The sequence below is a fragment of the Ornithorhynchus anatinus genome, chromosome 16 (genome assembly GCF_004115215.2).
Source record: "Ornithorhynchus anatinus isolate Pmale09 chromosome 16, mOrnAna1.pri.v4, whole genome shotgun sequence".
Lineage (NCBI taxonomy): Eukaryota > Metazoa > Chordata > Mammalia > Monotremata > Ornithorhynchidae > Ornithorhynchus > Ornithorhynchus anatinus.
The window spans coordinates 34,411,971-34,423,080 of NC_041743.1; the positions used below are offsets into that span (position 1 = coordinate 34,411,971).

Below are 11,110 nucleotides of genomic sequence, written 5' to 3' on the forward strand. Positions count from 1 at the left end.
TCTTCTCTGCAGGGAAAGCTGCCGTTGCTGCTGAGCCGAATGAAGGAAGTAGGAAAGGTGTTTCTCGCCACAAATAGTGACTACAAATACACTGATGTAAGTACTGCCTGAACTGTCGGTTGGCATATGTGTTCACAGAAGGAAAGTAGACATTAGAGTGTGTTGTGAAAATTGTGAAAGTAGGTAGTAGTGATTTGGTTTTCCCCAAGTCCCAGTAGCAGCTCCTAACTTAGAGAAGCAGTGCGGCCTAGTGGAAAGAGCATGGGCCTGGGAGTCAAAGGACCAGGGTTCAGCTCTGCCACTTATCTGCTGTGTGACCTTGGGTAAGTTACTTCACTTCTTTGGGCTTCAGTTCCCTCAGCTGCAAAATGGGGGTTCAGACAAAACCTGTTTTCCCTATTTCCTCTGAGGTCTGCAGGGGATCTGATAACTTTTATCTACCCCAGCATTCAGTATCATGCTTGACAAAGAGTAAGCACTCAACAAATACTCCAAGTATTATTACCGAGAGGGCAACTTCTTGCCTTTTCACTTGAAGAGGAGAAGGGAATGGTATAGATTTCGATCAGGTTTTGTCCCAGACCTCCATGAAATTGAAGTTTGGTTGGAAAAATGCTAGGCAGTGGCTCTGCCTGTTCAAAATGTTCTATGAAAGTAATGTTCATATTCATTTAAAGCATCAGAGTTGATGTGGATGGGCTCTTCAACACCAACTGCGGAGCCCTGCACTTTAAGGGTTGGGGGAGGGGTGGGCTATACTGGGTCTTTCAGTGATCCTGGGCCCTCTCCCACTGAACTTGTTTGAGATTCTAGATCTGGACGTGATTCTGAACTTGTTTGAGATTCTAGATCTGGATGTGATTCGATGAGGTTAGCCCATTGAGGCCTCCAAACAGACTCTAGCTTCAAATTCCCTTCTTCTCTAGGGAATTTCTAACAAGAAGATTATTTTTAGGATTCTGACGGTCACTGTCCAAGCCCTCCCCTTTCACCCTTTTGATGGGCCTTTAGATACCAGTGACTTAGACAAATGGATTTCCTAATTACCCAATTTTGGTTCTATCCAAAGCCACCATTGTATTCACCGACCTTTTTTTGCAAGCCAATAGTGGTGATGTTTGCATACAGAACCTAGTAATAATAACTGTGGTATTTGTTAAGCACTTACTATGTGCCAGGCATTGTACTAAGCGGTGGGATGGATACAAGCAAATCGGGTTGGACACGGTCCCTGCCCCTTGTAGGGCTCACAGTCTTAATCCCCATTTTATAGATGAGGTAGAGTCCCAGAGAAGCAAAGTGATTTGTCCAAGGTCACACAGCAGAAAAGTAGCAGAGCAAGAGTCAGAACCCATGACCTTCAGGCTCCCAGGCCTGTGCTCTCTCCGTTAGGCCATGCTGCTTCCCTAGAAAACATGTCTGTTGTTGTGCTTTAGAAGTACTTTGAAAAAAGATCATATGACCAGTCTTTTGTTCTGTTTTTTTTCCTCTTTCCCAGAAAATTATGACTTACTTGTTCGATTTCCCACATGGCCCCAAGGTACAGTATATGACTTCTATTCATTGCTGCTAAAATTAATGACTTGTTTTTCCCCAGATTTGGAAGTAAAGCAGGAGGTTAGCCAGGCTTCTCCCTGGGCCCAATCTGGCCCAACCTGAGAAAGTTATTGGATCTAAGAAGATCCTTTCATCTGAGTCTGAGCCCCGAGTCCCACAGCAACCCTGGTGCCAGACTGACACTGGCACCAATATTAAAATGGAAATTAAAGTGGTATGTAGTGAGTTGGTATCTGAAACCCAACCCTGGACATCACTTCCAAATAAAACTGGAGACATTTTATGGAGGACAGAGTCCCTTTTGAAGTGAAGGGCACATTATATCTGTTTGACAGAAATGAGGAAATTTCCCATGGTACATTGAAACTGCTGAATTGTTTCTAGGTTCTGCCTCCTGACACACTGTTCAGTTGCTGAGTTTCAGGTCGGGAAGCATTTGGCATTCATACTTAGCAGAGGGGCACCTCGTGCCTGACATTTATCTGGACTTAGTTTTAAGAAATTGAGGCCCAAGTGTTGATTGGATGGACATTCCTAGTCTTTCAAGCCACTCTGCCTAGGCTTAGAGAGAAATGCCTCAGCACTTCCCATATGTCATGGTCAGGGTGAATCAGTAATTTACTGGCTCTCCATTCAGTCTGGCTTGGGAGAGTGACAACATGGTACGCTCAGTTCTGCTACAGCGTATGTTTTCATTGCCCAATTTGGATCTAACACGATGGAAAAATCAGGGAGCGTGCTTCCCACAGCACGAGGTTGTTCTGATGTAACCCGACCCACAAGTTGGTGTGGGGGGATTCAGTTTAGGAAGAAATGGTTGTGCACCAATAATAATGTTGGTATTTGTTAAGTGCTTACTATGTGCAGAGCACTGTTCTAAGCGCTGGGGGAGACACAGGGGAATCAGGTTGTCCCACATGGGGCTCACAGTCTTAATCCCCATTTTACAGATGGGGTAACTGAGGCCCAGAGAAGTTAAGTGACTTGCCCACAGTCACACAGCTGACAAGTGGCAGAGCTGGGATTCGAACTCATGACCTCTGACTCCAAAGCCCATGCTCTTTCCACTGAGCCACGGACCTATGCACCTGATCCTGACATTGGTCAAGCACTTAATATAGTACTCTGCATGTAGTGCTCAGTAAATACTATGGATGAAGGAAGAAGTGACCGATTTCCCTGCCTCTGCTTCAGCTTTACAGTCCTGTACCTGATAGGCCTTGCAACTTAATATTTAACACAGTAAAATAAGAGTCAAAAGATTCCAATAGTGGTGGAGATCATCATGTAGGATTTGGTCTCGAAAAAGTCAGTCTTGGTGGTATCTTCGAGCCATCGGCTCTTTAGACCCATAAATTTCCAGTGATTCGATGATTACTCTTCAGTGAGTTTTCCCTCAGCTGAGGTTCTCTATCACAACATCTGCATTCTTGATGTCCCTGGGTCATCGCCCCCACCCCAAACTGCTGCTAACTGCAGTGGTGGGTGCTGGGCTCTGATTGTGTGCAAGGCGAGCTGCAGCTTCTGGGTCCCAGGGGTGATATTCTACAATACAGCAGATGCGATTTTCCACCACATCTGTTCATTCTAATGTTATTTTGCCTTCCCAAATCAACCCTGCAGTTCTACTGGACCACCATCCACCCCAATCTCCCACAGACACATTTCTGCAATTGTTTGCATCCTGTTCTAAACCCCTGGGGACTGGGATAGCATTGAGAGATTGGTCAGACCCCTTTCTTAGGAGCCCTATTTCACGTGGAATACTTTTCAATTGCTCTGAGAAATGTGGATAGCTGTTCCCATGCCCCCACCCCCCCAACACACACACCCTGCCTGTGGGCTTTGGTTCAAGGGCCCCAGGTTTCAACAGATGCCATTTGGGATTCACTGATTGTTTTTTCTTCCTCCGCCAGCCGGGGAGCCTGCATCGCCCATGGCAGTCCTATTTCGACTTGATCCTAGTGGATGCACGGAAACCACTCTTCTTTGGGGAAGGCACGGTGCTACGACAAGTGGACACTGTAAGTGTGAAAGAGTGTGAATGTAATGACGACAGCTCTTCCAGACAAAAGACTGCCCTCTCAGAGGAGTCTGGGAGACTTAATAAATCCAGCTCTGCATGCCCAGAGGGGAGAATGCCATCAGGTGGGCTAAGTATGCAGGCAGAAGGGTTTGGATTGGGAGAATAAAGATGGCTGAGACAAGTACCTGGAGAGGAGACTGAGGGACTTGGTAGACATGTTCCCTGCCCTCTACATGTAAGTTTGTTGTGGGCAGGGAGCGTGTCTACTGACTCTGTTGTATTGTACTCTCCCAAGAACCTAGTACAGTGCTCCAAACAGTGCTCAATAAATGCCATTGATAATGATGATGATGGAGAATCACAGAGTGACTTCCATTCACCAGTGTCATGTCTTATCTCTTTATACAGAAAACAGGAAAATTAAAAATTGGCACCTATACAGGTCCCCTGCAGCATGGCATAGTCTACTCAGGAGGTAAGTCACAAGTTTGTCCTGTTAGTCTTTGCAAAGAGCATAAACTGAAATTTCTGAGTCCTGAACTCAAGTTTCCTGCCCCTTGCTTGAGGTCCACTGATTCCCCCCCCCAGTCCTAGATTACCCCTGTGATCCACTGCTCCTACTGCAGCAGCACATTTCTGGGAGAGCTACAGAGTCCAGGCCAACTTTTTATTGAAACTCACCTAGACTGCGGGCTGAAACCCAGCCCTCCCTTCTGCTCCGCACCACAGCTCCACCTCTCTCGCCCATAGTCCCCATCAACTATTTTGAACCTTTAACTGCCTTCCCCCTCTTCCCCCTCTCACCCTTCATTACCCCAGTGACTCTTTTACTGGTAAAATAGAAACCATCAGGAGGGAACTTCCCTGAGTGGCTCCCCAATGCTCTCCTATCCCTACAGTCATATTAGTTCAGCCTTGCCAGTCTTTTCTCCACTTTATTTCCTGGTTCTGCTTTTTTTCTCTCCATTCAAACGACTCTGATCTCTCTCTCTTTTCCTCCAACACCCGGCTTCAGTCTACACTACCCTGTTTCCTGCATCATCTAAAATGGTTTTGGCCCACATCTCTCCACTCCTCAAAAACCTCCAAGGCTGCCCATTTCCAAGGCTCAGTTCTAAGCCTTCTTCTATCCTCCATCTACGTCCACTCCCTCAGAGAACTCAGTTGCTCCAACTTAGTTGCTCCAATGGCTTCAGCTACCATCTCTACGCTGACCATTCCCAAAACCTACCTCTCCAGCCTTGACCTCTCTCCTTCTCTGCAGTCCTCCATTTCCTCCTGCCTTCAGAACATTTCTTTTTGGACGTCCAGCCCTCACCTCAAACTGAACGTGCCCAAAACAGATCTCCTCATCTTCCCCCTTCTCCGCTCTTCCCTGTTTTCCCTGAGCCTTTCCAGTCATTAGAGGCGACACCACTATTCTCCCTGTGTCAAAAGTCCGTAACCTTGGCATTGTCTTGAGCTTCTCTCTTTCAACTCTCACATTGTCCCCAGATCTGGCAGTTCCAATTTCACAACATCTCTAGACTACACCCCTTCTTTTTCACCCAAACTGCTACCACATTTTCCCAAGCACTTATCCTATCCCACCTTGATTACTGCATCAGACTCCTCACTGATCTTCCTGCCTCCTCTTTCTCTCCTTTCCAGGCCATATTTCATTTTGTTACCTGGATTGTTTTTCTGGGGTTGGTCGGGGGGGAACACTCTTCCTCCCTCCCCCAAAACTTCCAGGCCCATCCATCTCTGCCTCAGTCAGGAACTCCCTACTCTCGGCTTAAAAGCAATCAGCTCTCCTCCTTCTACCCTACCTCCCTGATCTCCACTGCAACCTAATCTGAACACTTCACTCCTCCAACACCAACTCATTCAGCTTTTTTCTCCGCCGACCCCTTGCCCACGTACTCCCTCCCCCTCCTCCTATCTGACAGATCACCACTCTCCCCATCTTCAAAGCCTTCCTAAAATCACATCTGCTCCTAAAGGCCTTCGTCAGCTAAGCCCTCACTTCCCTAAGTCTTCCCTTTTCCATCTCTTAACCACTTGGATCTGTCCCCCTTAAGCATTTTGATACTCAGCCCCACCTACACTTATGTAATATACACCCATCTGTAATATACTTTGTCTTCAATTTTACCTTAAGCTCCTTATGAGCAGGGATTGGATCAATCTATTGTATTGTGCTGTCCCAAACACTTAATACAGTGTTCTGCAAACACTAAGTACCATCGATTGATTGAAAAGGAAGATTAACAATACGTCTCTGCTGGAAGGGAATAGTCTTCAGGGTCCTTCACAGCTCTGTGCGAGGCCATCCTTGGAACCAGCATTTGAATGGGTCAGCAGTCTGATCTCCTCTTTTGCCTACCCTCTGACCTTGACCGGTGGGCAGGAATCCAAGCCAAGAAGGCCAGCTGCTGGCATTTGTGGGTTTTTCCCCCGGGGTTAAAAATAGCAAAACATCCACCTCAATAGAAAACTCAGTGCCAGGACATCACTTAGAGAGATTAGAGCTCTAAAGTGGAGAGATGGGCCTAACCAAATGTGTTAAGAAATTCCAGGTGTGCTGGTTCTGGCAGTGTGAAAGAGCCCAGGCTTTCGATCTTCAGGCAGCAAGGGCACATTGCACATTCCTTTTTAAGATGACCTTCTTTCCTCCTGCTGCTGCTAGCAAACTCCCAGACCCAGAACTTAAGGGGGGTCCTGTGCCTGCGGTGATCTGACCTGTTCACTCCCTAGTGGGTGCATTTGCTGCTGTTAATGCAGTCACAGGTTTGATGTATGAAGCACATTATATTTTAATCCAAATTGTTCTTTCCTCATATTTCTGTCCCTCATCAGGTTCATCTGATACCATCTGTGACCTTCTGGGTGCCAAAGGCAAGGATATATTGTATATCGGAGACCACATTTTTGGTGATATCTTAAAATCTAAGAAAAGGCAGGGCTGGAGAACTTTCCTGGTGATCCCTGAACTTGCTCAGGAGCTGCATGTCTGGACTGACAAAAGCTGTAAGTAGCAATTGCTCGGATTTCATTTTTCCTCCTTTTCACGTGTCTTGTTAGTGCCCGTCCATGATAGATATGGGACTGTTCCCCATTCCAGGATGGCCCTGGGTGCAGTGCTTCATTTCAGAATGGACCCTGCTGTTTCTGCCTCTTCTTCCTGTTTGGCAAACTAGCAGCTATTAGTGACCTGGGTTGTGCCCAGAGGGAGGGGGGAAGAATAGTGGGCAGGTGGGGAGGGGGTGAAGAAAAGAGCAGTTCTAATTATGAAATACAAGTCCTGCTTTCACTGCTTTCAAGCTCAGATTCCAACTCGCCTCTCCCCCTTGTTCCTTCTCAATCCTCACCTGCTATGACTCCCCTAGCCAGCTGCTGCCCAGGATCTCTTTGAGTCTGGAACCATGGCACCAAAAGTAAACTGACATCTAAATATATCCTTTCTTCATGAGAGTCATCGGCCCCTTTGAGGCAGGCCAGGTGAGAGGAGGTGAACATTTTCTCCACACCATGGGAGGGAAGCTGAAAGGGTTGCCTATCTGGCAGACAGATGCACTCCTGTGCCAGCCCTCCCAAGTGGTGGCATTGGCGTTGGCTTTCCCTGGGCATTCATTCATGCTCATGTTGTCACCTCTCTCAGGGATGTCATTTTCCGGTTGGGCTGCCATGCCATTCCAAATCTGTCAAATCTAAGAAACCAAGTTGATTACCTTTAGATTTCCACTTGTGTTCTAGGTCTGGGTTGGTGCAGGGGGATGAGTGGAAGAGTGGGACAGTGGCCTGGGCACCCCCGACCGTGGTGGACTGGTGGAGGGTGTTGTCTGCCCAGGGCCCCAATTTTTTTGGGAGGGCTGCCAATTTGAGGGAGAAGTCAGGGGCCTCGGAGGACTGAATTGGCTCCAATTTGACCCACATACAGCAGGAGAGATGAAATCCAATGGGGTGTCTGCTACCCATTTAAACTAGACTTGGAGGAATTAGAGTGCTCACTGCAATGAGGGTTAGTGCCCTCTGGTTCCTTCCGGCAGCATGAGCGGGCCATTTCCGCCACTCTGTCCCCTCGCTCCTGGCACATTGGCTTCAGGCCGGTGCTCTCTGGGAGAGCCGCTGGAGCTACAAGGCCTCTCACTTCTCCATTGTAACCGTATCCATTTTTCTCTTTGCTTTTCCAACGATTCTCAGCCCTTTTTGAAGAGCTCCAGAGCCTGGACATCTTCTTGGCAGAATTGTACAAGTGAGTACCTGGGGTTTGTTTGGGGAAGGTTGTTTTGGGGTGACATTCTTGAGCGAGCACGAGAACAGCAGGGCCAGGAGGGGAGGAGTGCCAGGGCTTTACATCTGGCTTTCTTTTGGCTCCCAGGCATTTGGACAGTAGCAGCAATGAACGGCCTGACATCAGTTCCATCCAGAGGCGCATTAAGGTACATTTCCTGCGGTGATGAGTTTGGGAAGGAAAGGTTTTAAAACCCAGTTTCGGTACTTTACATTTCTAAGAAGTCTGAGTTTTGTTGGGTGTTTTTTGTTTTTTTTTAATAGTCCAAGGGATTGATTGCTAATCTTGCAGCAGCACAGTAAATCTCTTGTCTTCTCCCATCTTTAGAAAGTGACTCACGACATGGATATGTGCTATGGGATGATGGGAAGTCTGTTCCGTAGCGGGTCCCGCCAGACACTTTTTGCCAGTCAGGTGATGCGCTATGCAGACCTCTACGCAGCCTCGTTCATCAACCTCCTCTATTACCCGTTCAGCTACCTCTTCAGGGCTGCCCATGTCCTGGTAAGTCATTAGTTATTCACAAGTTATACGCTAAATACTGGGGCAGATGGAGGAAGATTAGGTAAAGACAAGGTCTGTGGCTCCCAATCTGAGCTGGGAAAGACAGATGTTTCTAATGAGTAGAAGAGAATACCAATGAAAGCAAGCTACAACTTTTAACGGTGACCTTTTGCAGAATGGAATTTTTAAGTTAATAGTTTGACGGGGTAATTCTTGGATCCCTCTCAAAGGAGCTGGGAAGTCAGTGGCTCCTGGGCTCGGCCGGTCCCTGATGAGCCCAGAGCTCCAGTCTCTTTCATGGTCCTACTTTCCATTCGGACACGCTGGCTCTCATTGGCCACCAGAGGAAAACTGCCAAGCCCGAGGAGGGGTGGCACAATGCATCTGACCCAGAATGGTTATCGCTGGGAAATCCCCCAGGCCTGGATGCGCAAACAGCAGGCTCCTCTCTGAAGCTACTTGCTAAAGTAGTCGGCAGCAAGGCAATATGGATCTTTTCTCTCTACGTTTTGGGTAGAACAGACCGAGGGAATTCTGACAACAGCAGCTAAGGGGGGAGTGCAGTGTTGGACTCCAACCCCGCCTTGTAGGAAAACTGTACAGAAGGACCTGGGTTCCAGTTCTGAATCTGCCACTTGTCTGCTGTGTGACTGTGGGCGAGTGGCTTCACTTCTCTGTCTCAGTTTCCTCATCTGTTAAATGGGTATTAAGGCTGTGACCAACGTGATTTGCTTGTCTCCAGGCCAGCATGTAGCACAGTCAGTGCCTGCAACATAGTAAGCACTTAAATATTAACAACCAGACCCTGTCCCCACTGGGCACAAAGAGCCTCGAGGTTGGGTTCCAGTCCTCTTTTGCTTGTTGAGCTGCATCAGTGGGGTGCAGCTGGGGTTCCTTAGCTGAAGGTTTTTCTCTGGTGACTTCAGCTGGTGCCCTTGCCCATGTCAGGGGAGGGGAGGGTCGAGGGCCGTCTGCCACTCTGTGTGTCTCTCCCATTTCGATTAGATGCCTCACGAGTCTACAGTGGAGCACACGCACGTTGACATCAATGAGATGGAATCGCCCCTAGCCACCCGGAACCGCTCGTCAGTGGATTTTAAAGACACCGACTATAAACGGCACCAGTTGACCCGCTCTATCAGTGAGATTAAACCTCCCAATCTCTTTCCCCTGGCGCCCCAGGAAATCACACACTGCCACGATGAAGATGATGATGAGGAGGAGGAAGAGGAGGAAGAGTAAGGAACAAGAGCTCTGAAGCACATCTTCCACTCGACCCGATCTGGCTCTGGCCGTGCAGAGGAGAGAAGAAAGGATCCCTATTTGGGAAAGGGGGTTGGGGAGGTGACTCCAGAAGAGGCCCACTGGCAAAATTTGTGAAGACAGATTCTAATCCGAGATCCTCCTTTTAGTTGTATCTAATTGCCTCTTTTGTAGATGGTTCCCACATCCAATGAGGCTGCAAGGGAAGAAACTGAGGCTGAAGTCAGAGTGAACTAGTGGCACGCAGGGGGCACCCAGCACTCTTGCCTGCTATCCTGGGTTTGTAGGTTGGGGGCTGCGCTGCAGGGGGATAGAGAAGGAAGGGAGGAAGGCTGTCAGAAAATGCTGTAGCTGACATTTTGTCCTAATTCCTCTCAAACCCCTGCCACCTACCCCACAGCATTGTGTTTGGATAAGGAAAATTTATTTTTCTAGGACTCAGTTTAGGCCTTTGCTCTTACCCTTTCACTGTCCTAGGTGACAGGTAAGGCCTGCTGCTCTGTCAGATGAGAAGAGCAGAGGCATTTGGGATACCTTTTATGACTTGAACTTTTAGCTCCTTTTAGTCCCAACAGGAGCTGTGGGGATATCTGCAGGTGACATCCTGCAAGAGCGCCCCCCCCCCCCCCCTTCACACTTGCCAGCAGTGGTTTACTCTGTCTCACAGACAATGTGATTTCCACTTCTGTGGTACAGTCCCTGAAGACTACCATTATTCTAAATGATGGGGGAGGGGGCGGAGGAGAGGAACAAACTACAGCGGTTACAGGTGGGAAGTGTGGAAAAAACTTTGGCCCAAAAAGAAAATTTGATCCACACCCAGCAGGAATGACTGGAGTCAGCACCCTTGGCTACCCACTGAATGCTCCCTCCCTTCCTTCCTCTCTCTCTCTAAAACACATGATCCTAGCTCTGAAAATTGAGCACTGCATGCTAGGGACCTGTGTTCCATAGGCCAAAGATCAGCATTGAAGTATAGGGCACCATCAGTTGGGATGAAAACATCCAAGCGGTTTTGTAATCAGTTTACCACTACAAACTGAATATTTGGCCATCTATCAGCTGAGGGGCATCTTCTACCGGGGGACGTGTCCGATCCTGCTAACCTGTAGTGGTGCAGCGAAACTTGTCAATGATGCCATTGTGTTAAATATGGGGTAGAGAGTCTCTTAGTTTTACTCTATAGCATTTTTTTCCATTTTAGTATTATTGAAGAGTCACCAGGAGTGGGAAGGGTGGGTTAGCAGCTCTATATGTCAATAAAATGTAATCTTTCTAGTAAAAGGTGGTTCAACCTTCTTTGTTACAGTTTATATTACATTAACTCTGACCCCCTCCATGCCAGCCAACTTGTTTCACTCTCACTTGGTTATACTCATCAGAACAATTGCACCTATTCAATCATCCGGAGCAACCACGCTCAGTATTTAATCTGGGTTCCAGAAAAGGGTCTGCAGGTAAAGAACACACAGCAAGCTCTCCAA

General features: G+C 47.8%; 1 protein-coding gene across 4 annotated transcripts in view; it reads left to right on the forward strand.

Moving 5' to 3' along the window:
* Positions 1 to 10,910, forward strand: part of NT5C2 (5'-nucleotidase, cytosolic II) — a 75,381-nt gene extending 64,471 nt beyond the window's left edge. For all 4 annotated transcript variants that reach the window (XM_029080836.2, XM_029080838.2, XM_029080839.2 and 1 more), the window contains 9 exons: positions 13 to 96; positions 1,499 to 1,540; positions 3,474 to 3,581; positions 3,992 to 4,058; positions 6,425 to 6,595; positions 7,769 to 7,820; positions 7,947 to 8,007; positions 8,187 to 8,363; positions 9,369 to 10,910. In XM_029080836.2, the coding sequence (XP_028936669.1) occupies positions 13 to 96; positions 1,499 to 1,540; positions 3,474 to 3,581; positions 3,992 to 4,058; positions 6,425 to 6,595; positions 7,769 to 7,820; positions 7,947 to 8,007; positions 8,187 to 8,363; positions 9,369 to 9,605 (999 nt within the window). In that variant the 3' untranslated portion in view covers positions 9,606 to 10,910. The remainder of the gene's footprint in view (positions 1 to 12; positions 97 to 1,498; positions 1,541 to 3,473; positions 3,582 to 3,991; positions 4,059 to 6,424; positions 6,596 to 7,768; positions 7,821 to 7,946; positions 8,008 to 8,186; positions 8,364 to 9,368) is intronic.
* Positions 10,911 to 11,110: the final 200 nt, after the last annotated feature.